We start from the raw sequence: 18,519 nt of genomic DNA, 5'->3' as shown, positions 1-18,519 counted from the left end.
AGAGTAGTGTTCTAAGTGAAATAAACTAAACATATAAAGACCACATGATCTCCTATATATGTGGAAACTCTCAAAGTAGAAATTTCTTGTCAGTCATACAAAATTATTTGCATTTTCATGTATTTATCTATCTTACTAATCATGTGTATCATATGATGGGAGAATAGCATATGATAAATATTATGATTAGCCTTTACCCTAAAAATATTTACCTAATATTCCATATAATAAACATTGATAACATTAAATGATAATCTTCACAAATTCAAAATAATTTTAAAACTTGATTCTTGTTTATATTGACAATATTTTAGTCAAAATTAAACAGAGTGTTAAAAGTTATCAATGTCTTCCTTTACTCTCAAAATCTTTACTAAGTTTTAGTTCAATTTCTACTTCCCTTAATTGTGTAATGATCTTTTCTCATTTTCAAATGATATTCAATATCACCCAGAAACCATCTGTTCATATCAAGAAATATGCTTACTTAAAATCCAATTGATATGCAAACTAAATGCAAAGTACAAACAGAATTTAACAGTCCATTGATAGTATTAAAATACAATTCACCAAATATTTCAAATAACCACGAAGGACTTAAGAGTCATACTTTTAGATCCTGATCTGCACTACCTAATTGCCAATCAGCTATAAGTCCTCAGACTCTAAACTAATATTTACACTGCAGGCCAGTTTAAAAGTGACCCTGACATCAGGTACACATGCAAAGCACATGCAAATATTGAATCACTTCAGTCAACCTTTTGCTAAAGCTGGAAACATTAAATTAAACCTATCAACAGTATAAAACATGATAGCATTGTAGTTTATTTAATTCACATACCAGATATGTATATGGATTTTTAATAACATGGTGATGAAGATAAATCTGAGTTTAAAAAATAATCATCAGAATGTGTCTATTTATTCCTGCTAACCACAAGCTATTATCAGCATCTTTTCTGCTGTACCATAGTATTTTAGCAACCTCTAGTGTTCTTACATAAATGCATGCATCACCTCTTTCTAATCATGAAGGGTACAAACTTCAGTTATACTCCAATCATCCATCTAAATTTGACATTTCTAATCTTTTCATTTCTAAAGTGATATCAGACAGCATTCCCTTCAATAACAATTCCCAATATCTTTGGCTGTTCTTCTTAAGCCATTTCAGTTGTCCCCTCACTCCAATTTGTAAACTTTCTGTGATTAATTTCTACACTAGAATAATGCACAACTTCCTTGAATTTGGTCATTGACTTTCTACTTCTAATGTTTCATGTATTCTTCACTCTAACTCTACAGTGCTATTTGTTTTTCTCCACAGATATAACTCACCATAGCATCACCTCACATGGATGACTTTCTCTGGAATGGTCTCTCTAACCCAGTACAACACAGCACAACAATTTTTAAAAGATCAAATCTAACATTATTAAAGAATTTTCGATTCTCCCAGAGGCGAACCGCCTTATTGGTTGTCAAATGCAGAATAGTCATCCATGAAACCATATATACACTAACAACAAAAAAACACTAAGCAGATTGTATTTATGTTCTCATTGTTCTCATACACACACATATATAAACACAAATGCATGGGGGATAGTAATCCAATTCTATCTCAATTGAAAATATTAAGACTATTTGTGTCTTTAGGTTTGTTGAATAGATAAGCAGTATCACCACTATCCATGTACAACTAAGCGTTTTATTAGTAGCCTCAATTACTGTAGCATATTATTATCAACAAGCATACCACTACTTATAAATTATTAATCATCAATTAATTTATACTAGAAGTCAAATTTTGAATTATACCTCCCTAATTACTAAAAGTCCATAATATCTTGGATCTATGCTTTTAGTATCATACAGAATGATTTCAATACATCAAAATGCACTGTGTTTTTCTCTTAAGTTTTCTATTCTACTTAACCTCTGGGAACTACTAAACTTTATTCTGTCTACATAGATTTTCTTTTTTGAACATCATATAATCAGAATCATGCATTATTTAGCTTTTTCAGATAGATGCTTTGTTTTGCAGTTACTAATGTGCAATTAACACTCATTCAAGTCTGTATAAAGAATGCTAGGATATGTACATATACATATATACATACACACATATACATATACAAATTAATTAATTACAGTCCAGCTATTGTTCCCCGTCCTGGTTGCCCCTCCCATCCCATTTCTCCCCCCAAGACCCTGCGACTCCACAAGCATGTCCTACCCCTGCTGCCAGGCCTCCCCACTCCTTGGGGCAAGTCTCTCAAGGGTTAGGCACATCTTCTCCCACTGAGGCCAGACCCCACCCAGGAGTCCTCTGCTATATATGTGTCAGGGGCTTCAAATTAGCTCATATATGCTTCCTGGTTGCTAGTTCCATGTTTGAAAGACCTCAGGGGTCCAGGTTAGTTGAGACTGCTGGTTCACCCTCCTCTTCAGCTTCTTCAAGCCTTTCCCTAATTCAACCACCGAGGTCTCCAACTTGAGTCCAATGGTTGGGTATATTTGCATCTGTTGCAATCAGCTGCTTTTTGGGCCTCTCAGAGGACAGCCATGCTAGACTCCTGTTTGTAAGCACACCATAGCATCAGTAATAGTGTTGAAGCCTCCCCTTGAGATGGATCCCAAATTGGGCTGGTCACTGGACTGCCTTTCCCTCAGTTTCTTCTCCATTTTGGTCCCTGCAGTTCTTTTAGACAGAAACAATTTTGGATCAGAATTTTTGACTATGGGATGGCAACTTCATCCCTCTACTTGATGCCCTCCCTGTCTTTCTACTGGAGGTGGACTCTACATGTTCCCTTTTCCCATTGTTGGACATTTCATCTAAGGTTCCTCCCTTTGAGTCCCGAGAGTCTCTTACCTCCCAGGTCTCTGGTACTTTCTAGAGGGTTCTCCCCACTTCTCAACCCAAGAGGTTTCATATTTCCATTCACTAAACAACCCAATCAAAATATGGAGTATAGAGCTGAACAGAGAATTCAGAACAGTGGAATCTAAAATGGCCTAGAAGCACTTATCAAAAAAATGTTCACAGAAGCACTTATTTAAAAAATGTTCACAGTTCTTAGTCATCAGAGAAATGCAAATTAAAATGACCCTGAGATTTTACCTTATACCAATCAGAAAAGGTCATATATTTTTACTTTAATTGTTCCATAACAATTTATGGTCATAGTTTTTTGGCCTATTTACCTATTTAAGTACATCTTGCTTTCTTTCAATATTTAGCAATAACAATGTTATCCTAAGCTTTAATGTGTAGGTGTTTGTATTGGTACATGTTTCACATTAATTAGTATGAAAAAATTTATTTGGTTTTTAAGATGGGCCAAAAATGACTTCTAAAGTGACTTTGCTGATTTCAATTTTACCCAGTATCAAAGCATTTTCTTTTTTTAAATTTTATTTTTGTTGGATATTTTATGTATTTGCATTTCAAATGTTATACCCTTTTTCTGATGTTAGAAAAACATGTCTCTCTCTCTTCCTTTTCTTAACCTGCTAAGAGGATTATGTTACTGATCTCATTAAAGAAGTACTTCTATTCTTCATTTAAACTGATGTTCTGTTTTTAATTTCATCTATTAGTGCAAAATTATTTATTGATTCCTTTGACGTTACTTTGGATTCATTTGATTTATCTTTTTGTACAAGAAAATTCGGGCACACACTGGTGGTCAATCTACCTGGCACATTGTGTTTTAAATAGGAAGCATGGCATACCATGCTTCTGAATATTCTCAGAAGCCAGAACACTGAAATCTGAAGTAGTGTGAATAACCAGTAACATGCCCGTTGATATATATGTACTCTCATGTCTCCAATAATGCAATTTTTTGGCAAAGAGACCTGGATGGTAAGAGGACTCACTGTCTAATCTTAGAAAATGTGGAAACCAATCCATAGGTTTCCACTATGATAAGTAGTTGTTCACATGTAATAGAACAGACACTGTTTCCTGAAGAATTCATTTGATAAGTTTTATTTTATCTTTAAATTTGTTAATATGGATTTTATGGTCCATATTGGTGATGTCCCCTGTGAATTTAAGAATATGTATTATTATACTATTGAATAAAGTAATTCAGTTGTTTAATTCTTCTGCTCAGTTCAATTATGCCCATCTTCTAGATGTGACAATTACTTCTAGGTAAGTGATAAAAGATTCAAGAGTACATTTATTCATTTCCTCTGAATTATATCAGTTCTCACATAATTTAGCACTGTTATCTGGTGCAAGTACTGGAAGATAAGTTATGTCATTTTAAGTGAAATTGATAATTTAATTGTGGTTACTCTGAAGTTGGCTTTTGGAAACTAATATAGTTACTTCAGCTTTTTTTTTATTTCTTCTGCATGGTAGTTATTACTCTCGCCCTTGCTATTACTAAATATTTGTGTTTTAAATGAGTTTCTCTTAGAAAGCATATATTGGCTTCTTTTTATCAATCTTTATTATTTTTGTTTTTTATTATATTGTTGGTGGCTGCTCTTAGTTTTGATGCATTTTGCCAAGTCAGTACATAGTTAAAAAAAAGCAAGTTCACAAGTTTACCTTCAACTGAAAGCAAAAAAACAAACAAAAAAACAAACAAATAAAAAAACAAAACCTCATTCATGTTGGATGCTATTAGGATACACACTATCATTTAATTGGCTGATTCAGACCATTTCCTTGAAAAGTGGTTATTAAACTAATTTAAGTAGGTTATGCACCTATTTTTCTTTGTTGTTTTCATGATTTCTTAATCTTTTACCTCATCTTCCATCTTTTACTCCCTTGCTAGGTTTTAGTGGAACAATTTATATACAATGTATAACAATTTCATTCCTTACTTTCCCTAGTCTCTCCTCTCTCTCATATGTCACTTACAGATAAGTTTATTATTTCACTTGGATCATTTTCTATTTAATGATATTTTGAGAACTTCATATATGAGTTCTGTTTTTATAATACTTATTTTTTTCTTTTATTTTTTTTAACTTGAGTATTTCTTATTTACATTGCGAGTGTTATTCCCTTTCCCGGTTTACAGGCCAACATCCCCCTAATCCCTCCCCCTCCCCTTCTTTATGGATGTTCCCCTCCCCATCCTCCCCCCATTGCCGCCCTCCCCCCCCAACAATCACATTCAGTCTTAGCAGGACCCAGGGCTTCCCCTTACACTGATGATCTTACTAGGATATTCAATGGTACCTATGAGGTCAGAGTCCAGGGTCAGTCCATGTATAGTCTTTAGGTAGTGGCTTAGTCCCTGGAAGCTCTGGATGCTTGGCATTGTTGTTCATATGGGGTCTCGAGCCCCTTCAAGCTCTTCCTGTTCTTTCTCTGATTCCTTCAACGGGGGTCCTGTTCTCAGTTCAGTGGTTTGCTGCTGGCATTCACCTCTGTATTTGCTGTATTCTGGCTGTGTCTCTCATGAGAGATCTACATCGGGCTCCTGTCTGCCTGCACTTCTTTGCTTCATCCACCTTGTCTAATTGGGTGGCTGTATATGTATGGGTCACATGTGGGGCAGGCTCTGAATGGGTGTTCCTTCTGTCTCTGTTTTAATCTTTGCCTCTCTATTCCCTGCCAAGGGTATTCTTATTCCCCTTTTAAAGAAGGAGTGAAGCATTCACATTTTGATCATCCGTCTTGAGTTTCATGTGTTCTAGGTATCTAGGGTAATTCAAGCATTTTGGCTAATAGCCAGTTATCAATGAGTGCATACCATGTGTGTTTTTCTGTGATTGGGTTACCTCACTCAGGATGATATTTTCCAGTTCCAACCATTTGCCTACGAATTTCATAAAGTCATTGTTTTTGATAGCTGAGTAATATTCCATTGTGTAGATGTACCACATTTTCTGTATCCATTCCTCTGTTGAAGGGCATCTGGATTCTTTCCAGCTTCTCGCTATTATAAATAAGGCTGCGATGAACGTAGTGGAGCACGTGTCTTTTTTATATGTTGGGGCATCTTTTGGGTATATGCCCAAGAGAGGTATAGCTGGATCCTCAGGCAGTTCAATGTCCAATTTTCTGAGAAACCTCCAGACTGATTTCCAGAATGGTTGAACCAGTCTGCAATCCCACCAACAATGGAGGAGTTTTCCTCTTTCTCCACATCCTCGCCAGCATTTGCTGTCACCTGAGTTTTTGATCTTAGCCATTCTCACTGGTGTGAGGTGAAATTTCAGGGTTGTTTTGATTTGCATTTCCCTTATGACTAAAGATGTTGAACATTTCTTTAGGTGTGGCTGGGTATAAAATTAACTCAAACAAATCAGTAGCCTTCCTCTATACAAAAGAGAAACAAGCCAAGAAAGAAATTAGGGAAACATAACTACAGATTCAGAGGAAATTCAAAAAATCATCAGATCTTACTATAAAAACCTATATTCAACAAAATTTGAAAATCTTCAGGAAATGGACAATTTCCTAGACAGATACCAGGTATCGAAGTTAAATCAGGAACAGATAAACCAGTTAAACAACCCCATAACTCCTAAGGAAATAGAAGCAGTCATTAAAGGTCTCCCAACCAAAAAGAGTCCAGGTCCAGACGGGTTTAGTGCAGAATTCTATCAAACCTTCATAGAAGACCTCATACCAATATTATCCAAAGTATTCCACAAAATTGAAACAGATGGAGCCCTACCGAATTCCTTCTACGAAGCCACAATTACTCTTATACCTAAACCACACAAAGACACAACAAAGAAAGAGAACTTCAGACCAATTTCCCTTATGAATATCGACGCAAAAATACTCAATAAAATTCTGGCAAACCGAATTCAAGAGCACATCAAAACAATCATCCACCATGATCAAGTAGGCTTCACCCCAGGCATGCAGGGATGGTTTAATATACGGAAAACCATCAACGTGATCCATTATATAAACAAACTGAAAGAACAGAACCACATGATCATTTCATTAGATGCTGAGAAAGCATTTGACAAAATTCAGCACCCCTTCATGATAAAAGTCCTGGAAAGAATAGGAATTCAAGGCCCATACCTAAACATAGTAAAAGCCATATACAGCAAACCAGTTGCTAACATTAAACTAAATGGAGAGAAACTTGAAGCAATCCCACTAAAATCAGGGACTAGACAAGGCTGCCCACTCTCTCCCTACTTATTCAATATAGTTCTTGAAGTTCTAGCCAGAGCAATCAGACAACAAAAGGAGATCAAGGGGATACAGATCGGAAAAGAAGAGGTCAAAATATCACTATTTGCAGATGACATGATAGTATATTTAAGTGATCCCAAAAGTTCCACCAGAGAACTACTAAAGCTGATAAACAACTTCAGCAAAGTGGCTGGGTATAAAATTAACTCAAATAAATCAGTTGCCTTCCTCTATACAAAAGAGAAACAGGTCGAGAAAGAAATTAGGGAAATGACACCCTTCATAATAGACCCAATAATATAAAGTACCTCAGTGTGACTTTAACCAAGCAAGTAAAAGGTCTGTACAATAAGAACTTCAAGACACTGAGGAAAGAAATTGAAGAAGACCTCAGAAGATGGAAAGATCTCCCATGCTCATGGATTGGCAGGATTAATATAGTAAAAACGGCCATTTTACCAAAAGCAATCTACAGATTCAATGCAATCCCCATCAAAATACCAATCCAATTCTTCAAAGAGTTAGACAGAACAATTTGCAAATTCATCTGGAATAACAAAAAACCCAGGATAGCTAAAGCTATCCTCAACAATAAAAGGACTTCAGGGGGAATCACTATCCCTGAACTCAAGCAGTATTACAGAGCAATAGTGATAAAAACTGCATGGTATTGGTACAGAGACAGACAGATAGACCAATGGAATAGAATTGAAGACCCAGAAATGAACCCACACAACTATGGGCACTTGATTTTTGACAAAGGAGCCAAAACCATCCAATGGAAAAAAGATAGCATTTTCAGCAAATGGTGCTGGTTCAACTGGAGGGCAACATGTAGAAGAATGCAGATCGATCCATGCTTATCACCCTGTACAAAGCTTAAGTCCAAGTGGATCAAGGACCTCCACATCAAACCAGACACACTCATACTAATAGAAGAAAAACTAGGGAAGCATCTGGAACACATGGGCACTGGAAAAAATTTCCTGAACAAAACACCAATGGCTTATGCTCTAAGATCAAGAATCGACAAATGGGATCTCATAAAACTGCAAAGCTTCTGTAAGGCAAAGGACACTGTGGTTAGGACAAAACGGCAACCAACAGATTGGGAAAAGATCTTTACCAATCCTACAACAGATAGAGGCCTTATATCCAAAATATACAAAGAACTCAAGAAGTTAGACCGCAGGGAGACAAATAACCCTATTAAAAAATGGGGCTCAGAGCTAAACAAAGAATTCACAGCTGAGGAATGCCGAATGGCTGAGAAACACCTATAATACTTCTACTCTCCTCTCAACTCTCCAAAGTCCTCCCATATCTCTCAATTTTCTCTCAAATCCATGAACTCTATTTCTCTAGTTACAGCACACACACACACACACACCCCACACACACACGCGCACGCACACACACACGCACACACACACACACACACGCACACACACACGCTCACACACACACACAATTCTCACATTGCTCATATTAGTATGAATTTATAGCTAATAGCTTTGGTTTGGAGAAACTGGCCTATTTCTGGAGAGGTTTTCATGTAGATTTAGAACTCATCTAAATGTAGTTGGAAACATTACTATATAAGTATATGGATTGTACAAGTGTCATATAAAAAGTATATTTTAATTAATTACTTTATTTACATTCCAGATGCTGCCCCCCTTCGTGGTCCCTTGTCAACAAGTTCCTAACTCCATTTCCCCTCCCCTTTGCTTCTGAGAGGGTGCTCCCCAACCCATCAGGTCTGTGACAACAGTGCCACACTTTTCTTGCATTTTCTCTGCCTTATTTTTTTTTCAATTTGAATGATACAGAAGTTTGTGGAATGCTTTGGAATTTAACATATTAGTGCACTTTTGACATGTACATGTTTTCTTTCTTTTTCAATGATTTTAGAAAAATTCTGTCATTGTTCAAACATGATCTATGAATGAAGAAGCTACATGAGGAGATTTCTGAATGCTTATGAGAAAAGTCCAAGTAACAAGAAAAAAGTCCTGTAATCCATTTCTCCATAACAAGGGTTGTTCTTCAAATGTGCCTTTGTGTTGCTCCCAGGTATAATAAACAGAAGTGGGTTTACCTTAGATTACCCATTATCTAACCTATTACTATTCACAATGATGGCTCTGAGCACAAGTTGTCCTCTTGAATATATATAGTCTAAACTCACGTGCCCTGGCCTTTGTGAGTGTATACAATTTGAACTCCAGTGAACTTTTCTCATATGACTTTGCCTAACTCTTAGAATATAAATTGTATGATACCCTGAATAAAGTTGGTTATTATATAAGACTTTAGTCTGTCTCATTTTAAGGCCCCACTCTCCCAGGTTCACACAGTCAACTAAAGTGACAGGAATCAAATAGTTTACCATTTATATTTTATTTATTTTTTGATTGCATGTTATTATTTCTAGAATATTTCTTACATAAATAAGCTATGACTTCTTTTTCAATTGGAAATTTTTAAATATTAAAAATATAACTTAATAAGATAAAACAAAAACTTATAGTACTAGGGAAAACCAATGGAAAAGAGTCTAAGAAATTATATAAGACACAGATACAGATGCAGAGACCCACTATTTTGTACACTTTGTAATCCCCCTAAAAACTATAAATTCTAAGACATAATAAATTCGCAACAGACAGCTATTTTGCTTCCTCTTCCACAGTGTTCCCTGAGCCCCGAGGGGAAGGATTGATGGAGATATTAGCTCAGTATTCCAAGGTTTCTCGTTATCTGCATAATGTTGCCTGTGAGTCTGTTTGCTCCCATCTGCTACATGAGGAAGTTTTTGTGATGATGGATGATCAAGCCACTGATATATGAGTATAGCAAAATGTCACTAGGAGACATTTCATTGCTATGACTTTTGTGTTATCATTGACTAGATCAGTGATACTTGGTTTTATCCTATGTGCAGGCTATCTAGTCTCATGTTCATCGTTACCTGAGTAGTGTCAGGTATGGGTTCCATCTTGTGGAGCAGGCCTTAAGTTAAATTAGAGAAAGGTTGGTGGTTGGTTACTCCCACAAGTTTTGTACGACCATCCCCTAACATATCTTGCAGACAGATCACCATTTTAAATCAAACGGTTTATGGGTCCATTGTTATTTATGTTTCTCCTTTGTTAACTTGTGGAGTACCTCCTATAACAAAGTTATAAGCATATAGGGGTGAATGCGCTCTGTAGGCACTAGCTCAACTTATCTATGTTCATTGAGATGTCTGAATGTTGTCTTCAGCAATAGGGCTTTGCCATTAAATTATAGAGAATAATCTGTGATCTTGTCAACATCCTTAACCAGAGATTCTCATGGAACACTTTCGCCAACAGCTCAATTAGATGTAATTCAGTTCTGGTTTTCTCTTATCAACAGATGGTGCTTTCAGAACCAATGAGTCTCTTGTCGCTGATGTTGTTGAACATTTCTTTAAGTATCACACAGACATTTACCTTCTTCTTTGGGGAAATTTTGTGCTTAGGTCTGTACCCCAGGTTCAATTTTCTTATTTATTTTGAGTTCTTTGAGTTCTTTCTATATTTTGGATACTAGTTCTGTATCAGATTTGGATTTGGTAAAAAAAAAAAAAAAAACAAACAAAAAACCATTCCTCCTTCTGTAAGCTGCCACCTTGTCTGAATTATAATGTCATTCATCAATTTCATGAGGTCCCATTCATTAATTTTTAATAACAGTGCCTTACTAATGGTGTTCTGTTCAGAAAGTTTTAATTGTTGTACCTGTGTGCTCAGGATTATCCTATACTTTTCTTCTGTTAGATTTAGTTTATCTGATTTACGTTTATACATTTGTTCAGGGTGGTAATTATGGACCTATTTAGATTCTTCTATGTATGTTTGGCCATCCAATTTGAGCAGTGCTTATTTTTGTTTATCAAAATCAAGTGTCCAAAGGTACATGGAATAATGTTGGGGCCCTTATTCTGATTCCATTGATAAAAGTGTCTGGTTTCCAGTACCTTTGTTTTGTTTATTATTATATATCTGTAGTACAATTTTAGGTCAGCAATGATGATACTTCTAAAAATTATTTTTACTATTTAGAATTATTGGAACCATCCTTTGTGTGTGTGTGTGTGTGTGTGTGTGTGTGTGTGTTTGCATAGGACGCTAAATATTATCGTTTTAAGATCTATCAAGAATTCTCTTGATATTTTCTTTTGATTGGGTTTATATCTAATATATATACATACATACACAGACACACACACACACACACACACACACATATATATATATATATATATAATGTATCTAATATATAATGCTTTTGTTGAGTTTTTATGTTAATCCTACCAATCCATGAACATGGGAAATCTTTCCATCTTATGATATTTTCTTCAACTTCATTCTTCAAAGACTAGGTCAAACAAGTTACCACAAGATATTTTATATTATTTGAGGTTATGGTGAAGATTGTTGTTTCCATTCTTTATTGCTCAATTCATTTGTCATTTATATAAAAGAAGGCTACTGAACATTTATAAAAGTAATCATGTATTCAGCCACTTCACTGAAGGTGTGCATCAGTTGTAGGTGGTCCCTGGTATAAGTTTTGTGGTCACTTAAGTATACTTTTATATCATTAGCAAATAATACTTTGACTTCTTCCTTTCCAATTCATATCTTTTTAATCTTCTTTAATTGTCTTATTGCTCTAACTGAGACTTCAAGTATTATATTGAATAGGTAGGGTGAAAGTGGACAGCCTTGTCCTTTTCCTAACTTAACTGAAATTTCTTTGAAGTTTCTCTCCATTGAAAGTAATATTGTCTCTGAACTTGCTCTATGCGGCCTTTATTGTCTCCTGGAATGTCCCTTGTATATCTAATCTCTCCAGGAGTTTTATCATGATGGTGTGGAAGATTTTGTCAAAGGCTCTTTATGCAAATAATTAGATGATCGTGTGGTTTTTGTCTTTCAGTTTGTTTTAATGGTTGATGACATTTATTGACCCACTTGCCTCTGGGGTGATGCCTCAGTGATCATTATTGGCTATATGTGTTCTTGGGCTTGATTTGTATGCATTTTATGGAGAATTTTGTATCTTTGTTCATAAGAAAAAATTGGGTATGATTCTTTCTTTGATGGGTCTTTATGTGGTTTGAGTATCAAAGTCATTGGGGACTCATAAAACAAATTTAGCATTGTTCTTTCTGTCTCTTTTGTGGAATAATTTGCAAAGTATTGACATAAACTCATTTTTCATTTGGGAAATTTCTATTGACTAATTTCAGGTTCAGAAATTGCACATTATTCAATAAAAGTTATTCATCATAATGTAATGGGGACCTTTTTCTTGTCTAATGTATCTATTTACTCCTTTTGGGTTTTTAATCTATGTCTACATAGTCTGTGTTTTCATATGTTGTGCCACATTTTGATTAATTCAGCACATTCATCAGGCATTTTAAATTGTCAGTGGGTGATTCTAAAATAGCTTTTATAAATGAATCAGTATTGATGTTTCCTTTGTCTCTTTAGACCACATTTAATCTTATTTTATGTATATGTATGTGCAGATGTGCTTGTACATGTATATTTCAGACCAGAGGTCAAAATATACTGCTTTCTTTAATATATCTTAACCAGTTTTTGAAGCACGACTTTTTACTGACCCTAGAACTCACTAATTCTATTAGACTGGCTTCAGAAGAATTTCAGGGATCCAAGTTCCTCTGGCTTCATCCCATGGACTGCTTAGATTATAGACCCACTATGGGGCTCAGGTTTGTCATGTGACCTGGGGAGGTAGACATATATTCTCAAGAACTTGAGATATTGCATCAATCCTTGGGATGTATTTGAATCATCTTTTCATGAGCTGTGTTTTCTGCTTGCTGGTTGAAAGCATCTGATTTCTCAGGTACATAACAGCTGAAAACACTGTCTTTAGGGAAATGGTTTAGGTTGAGCAAGATTTGAGTTAGACTAAATTAAGTTTGTAATCGGTGGCATTCAATTTTCCTCCTGTTTCCTCCAATGTTCTTGTGTCTGAACACCAGATATTGTTTTTCTCCCTAGGAAATTCAAAATACATGGTACCTGAAACTTTTGGTTCCTTTAGCTATAACAAACTTCTATTGTATAAAGTCCTTATTCTAGTGATGGTATATTATGAGGGGTAATTATTTCAAAATTCTTCTATTGCTTCTACCCCAGGGTTCAATAGGGGAATAAAAATTCCTAGGAAAAGGAATAATGGACCTCTCCTCCAGGAACTCTTGTTTACAAGAAATGCAGTACTTTACCTAAGTTAATGAATGAAAGATCTATTTTACAGCAGAAAGTTTTAACAGTACTTTAATCCCTTGTAGAGATCACCTAAACAGAAATTTGTACAAATCATCCATATTCATATCCAAAGCACTATTAATCATTTTAATTTATATAACAATTATTCCATGCAAGTAATTATTAATATAGTTACCTTTGTCAATTTTTAGCACTCATATTAACCTGAAATAGGTATATTTCTACTGTTTCCTATAGGTGGATAAATTGAGAATTGTACCCTCTTGGTGACTTCAGCAACGTAACACAATTACATAATTTTGTAAAAACGGAATTTGAAATCCAAGCCAATATGATCCTTGCTGATATTCTGTTTAGCAACCTCACACATACTAACATCCTTTTTTTCTGCTGCTTTGCCTCCCCAGTTACCTATATGATATAAATTCTTTATTTTTAAAGAAGTCACTTTTTATTTCTTCCTGTGGTTTTGAACTGTTTATACTTTGCTGAAGAGAAATGGGCTAAATTTTGCCATTCCAAGATAACTAGAAAGTCTTGACTTGTATTTTTAACACATCCAATTTTGTCAGCATCGTATACGTACGATTGCTTAGAAGGTGATTCTGCTGAAGTGGATTGAGGGTAGGAGCACCACCAAGGCCTGGCTGGCCAGCAAGAGCTGCATGAGCAATTCCATGTTGAGCTCCAGGAGCAGCAAGTGGAGATTGTATCTTCTCTTTATCCCAGGATGATTCACTTCCACCTAAAAAATTGAAATGAAAAGATTGATAGCTTTTCCATGAATTTTTTTTAAAATCTTCGTGGTAGAACTGTAATAAATAGTTCCTGCTACAAATGTTTAATTGATCTGCAAACTCACAATCCTACTTTCAGACCCATGAGGGCCAACAAACACTGTCTAGGAGCTGCCTTTCTTAGGTAAGTCATATCTTCCTTTCACTCCCCTTTCTCTCCAACCCTCTGCAATTTGCAAACCTACAAACCTCATTCCAGACCTGTAGCCTGCATACTACCCCTCATGTGAGCTACCTTCCCCCGTAAGTGGCTTCTTCCCTTTGTCTTTGCATTCTCCAACACACTGGTATATGCAAAATCACAAACCTAGATCCTGACAAGTGGCCTTTAAACATCTTCATTTGTGAATCTACTTTGTTTAACTTAGCGTACCCATCAACTTTACCTATCTGACTTCAGGTGACACATTTCTTGCCCCTGCCCCATCTCAGGAAGGGCACGTTATTGTATCTTACACACACCAAAGGAACAAAGTCACATGCCTAGTTCAAATGAGAAAAATAAAAATCAGGACCCACAACAACATCACCACCACCAACAAAAAACAACAGGAACAACAAAACAGCATGTCTCCCCCAAACCTTACTAGTATTCTGCAAGTGTTCTTTAGTGGAAACTACCTAAATGAACACAAAGTATTTAAACAATAATCATAAAGTTAATGAAACATTTCATTTAACTTCATTAACATGACAATCAATGCTATAGAAGGGTCCAAGAAAATATAAATCCACTCCTGAATGAAAAATAAAAACAAATTTGGATTTAAAAAATGAATTCCATAAAGATATCAAAACATCAAAGATAACACAAACTGAAATGGAGATGGAATTGTAAAACTCCATATCCCAGTTAGAAAATTCAAGGGAAAGCTTTATGAGAAGAATGAAGAAAGCAGAAGGTAGGATAACAGAACCCAAATATAAAATAGCAATTTATATTAAATAAGCAAAGAAAATTAAAAATAAGTAAAAAAAATTAAAAAGTAATAAGTAAAAAGAGGCTAGATCACTTGAGAGAGGAAAAATAATAAGACACATAGGAATTTAGAGACTATGGACATGAACTCCTACCACTAACAAAGAAGTTTTCTGAAACTGATATTCACATAGAAAAAAATAGTTTTCTCGAAAGGAGGCTCACTAAGTTTGTTTGTTTTGTTTGCTTATTTATTTATATTCATTCACTGTATATCCAGACCACTGTTCTTCATCCTGGTACCTCTTATAACAGTCCTCACCTTCACTTCATCTTCTCTGAAAGAGTGAAGCCCCCATTGGGTACCCTTCACCACCACCCTGGCACATCAAGTCTCTGTAAGGCTAGACACTTGTTCTCCTATGGAGACCAGACAAGACAGCAGAGTTGGGTATGTATTCTACAAACAGGCAAGAGCTTTAGTCAAAGACTCTTCCCCAGTTGTTTGGGACCCACATGAAGACTGAGCTGCACGTCTGCTATATATGTGCCAGGATCCTAGGTCCAGCCTGTGTATATTCTGTGGTTAGTTTAGACTCTGAGAGTTTTCATGGGTCCAGGTGAATTGACTCTGTTTGTCTTCTTGTGGAGTTCTTATCCCCCTTGGGGCCCTTAATCCTTTCACCAACTCTTCCTCACTTCTCTCATATCTAGAAAACTTTTTTTCTCTCCTAGGAGGTCCTTTCAAACTCTATTGTGGTTAAAGGTAATATCTGATTCAAATTCAACTGATCTAACTACACTAAGAACTCATGAGTTAAGAATAGGAAATGCCATATTTCCATAATTTGCATAAGCATGGAGGATTTCCTGGATAAACCTATATTAATATAAGTTTTGAATCAAATGGGGAGAAAAATATGATAGTGCACAAACTAATAAAATCATCAAGTTAATCTTATTATGAAATTTTTATGATAAAAAGTTTGGTTTGATTTGTTACACTTGATTAATAAACCCCAAATCATTCCTTTAATCATATAGAGGTTTGGTCTGCTGACTGAGACAATTCAAATCTTCTATGACTGCATGAATTGTTCTCTTTTTATCCAGATGTTTGATGCTGCACAGTCACTGACTAAGAACAGGGGAATAATTTTTGAATTGATGCAATCAATTTAATTAGCATTCACAAATTTAAATTTCCAATTAAATCAATAAGAAATTTTTATATGGTAATGAAGAGGGATGGTGGGGGAGGGTAATTCTTAATAAGTGATAAAGCTAACCAAACTGCAATATTAAGAATTTATTGTAGTAACATTGGGACTATAAATATGATGAATGCAAGAAAATACAAACATTTGGAAGATCGATTTTTAAGCAAAAGTCTTAGCACTATGTTCAAGATATGAATTACCTCACCATTACAGAATTACAATCTGCAAAATGATGAACTAAATATTGACAAAGAAATATAAATTTGGAAGACACAAAATTATACCACATGATATCAATGTTGTATTGCTGTGTTACCGCAACAAAAACACACACCAATCCTAGGTTCAAAAATTGTCAATATTTATTTTGTGAATTAATGACATTTTACAACCTTTTAGCCTACATCAACAGCTTGCAGCTAACCATTGGATTGAGGACAGGGTTCCTAGTGGAGTAGTTAAGGAAAGGACAGAAGTAGCTGAGGGGGTTCCTCATAGGATGAACTACAATATCAACCAACCAGATACACCCCAGAGCTCCTAGGACTAAACCACCAATCAAAGAGTACACAAGGAATGACCCATGTTTCCAGTTGCACATGTAGCAGAGGATGGCCTTGTTGGTCATCAGTGGGAAGAGAGGCCCTTGGTCCTGTGAAGGCTTGATATCCCAGTGTAGGGTAATGCCAGGGCAGGGAGGCAGGAGAGAGTGGGTGGATGAATGGGGGAGCACCCTCATGGAGGCAGGGGATGGGGGATGGGCTATAGGGTTTCCAGAGGGGAAACTGGAAAGGGGGATAACATTTAACATCTCAGGGATCCGGGTTAGTTGAGACTACTGGTCCTCCTACGGGGGTGGGGGGTCTCCTCCTCAGCTTCTTCCAGCTTTATTAAAATTCAACCAGAGGGGTCAAGCAGCTTCTGTCCATTGGGTGGGTGTACATATCTGCATCTGACTCAGCTGCTTGTTGAGTCTTTCAGAGGGCAGTCACGATAGACTCTATTTTTTGAGCACACTATAGCTTCAGTAATAGCTTCAGACCTTGGGGTCTCTCCTTGAGCAGGATCCCAACTTGGGCTTGTCAGCTATTAAGAATGAGGATATCCTGAGTTTTGCAGGCAAATGGATAGAACTAGAAAATATTATCCTGAGTGAAGTAACTCAGACTCAAAAGGACCTGCATGCTAGGTACTCACTAATAAGTGGATATTAGCCAAAAAATGTACAGAATACCCAAAATACAATCCACAGAACTCAAAAAGGTTAACAAGCAGAAGAGCCCACGTGAGGATGCCTCAATTCCACATGAGAGGAAGGAGAAGACAAGCACAGGATGAGGGAGGGAGGGATCTGGGTGGGAAATGGGACAAGGAGGGAAAGAGAAAAATATGATCAGGTATTGGGTCGGGGGAACATGACTGAAGCCCTGAGGGCCAGCAGAAAGAATGGCAATTGGAAACCTCTGGAGATAGGATGTGTTGTGACCCTCTAGAATGTACAAGAGACCTGGCAGGTGAGAGACTCTCAGGACTCAAAGGGAGGGACCTTAGATGAAATGCCCTACAGAAAGACAGGGCATCAAGTGAGTGAGGGATGAGGTTGCCACTCCACAGTCAAAAACTCTGACCCAGAATTGTTCCTATCTGAAAGAACTGAAGAGATAAAAATGGTGAATAGCCTGAGGAATAGAAATATTTTTAAAGCTTCATTAAAAGTGACCTGCATTTGTTTTACTTTTATGAGAATACTGGATGAAGCTTTATTTTTTCTAACAACTTTCATGTTTATTAACTACCATGATAATCATAGTTTGAATTGAATTTCTATCCTCTCAAATTACAGATATGAACTTTCTCCTCCTGTATGCTGAGATAATGTCTATGAAGTAGGCAACTGGGGAACACTGGGTAGCCTCTATATGTGGATTGTGTGTTAACAGTTTGGACACTCTGACATCTGAACAGAAACTCTTCTTATTTTTAAATAAATTCAGATTAGCTTGAGACTCAGTCAAAGGTGCTTGGTGGTCTTAAACTTTGCATTAGCCATGCCTCCTTGTCAAAATATAACAGTATCTACTTTTCTTAAAATATTTTAAGTTGTATTAATATGATCTATTTTCAATCACTA

The 18,519-nt window shown here is 36.1% G+C and overlaps 1 protein-coding gene across 9 annotated transcripts in view; it reads right to left on the bottom strand.

Moving 5' to 3' along the window:
* Dach2 (dachshund family transcription factor 2) overlaps positions 1-18,519 on the bottom strand; it is a 565,808-nt gene that overhangs the window by 128,203 nt on the left and 419,086 nt on the right. For all 9 annotated transcript variants that reach the window (XM_063280376.1, XM_039100249.2, XM_039100247.2 and 6 more), the window contains one exon: positions 14,039-14,197. In XM_063280376.1, coding sequence (XP_063136446.1) covers positions 14,039-14,197 — 159 coding nt within the window. The remainder of the gene's footprint in view (positions 1-14,038; positions 14,198-18,519) is intronic.

This window comes from Rattus norvegicus, chromosome X, assembly GCF_036323735.1.
Source record: "Rattus norvegicus strain BN/NHsdMcwi chromosome X, GRCr8, whole genome shotgun sequence".
NCBI lineage: Eukaryota > Metazoa > Chordata > Mammalia > Rodentia > Muridae > Rattus > Rattus norvegicus.
This window is presented reverse-complemented; position numbering and strand designations above follow the sequence as displayed.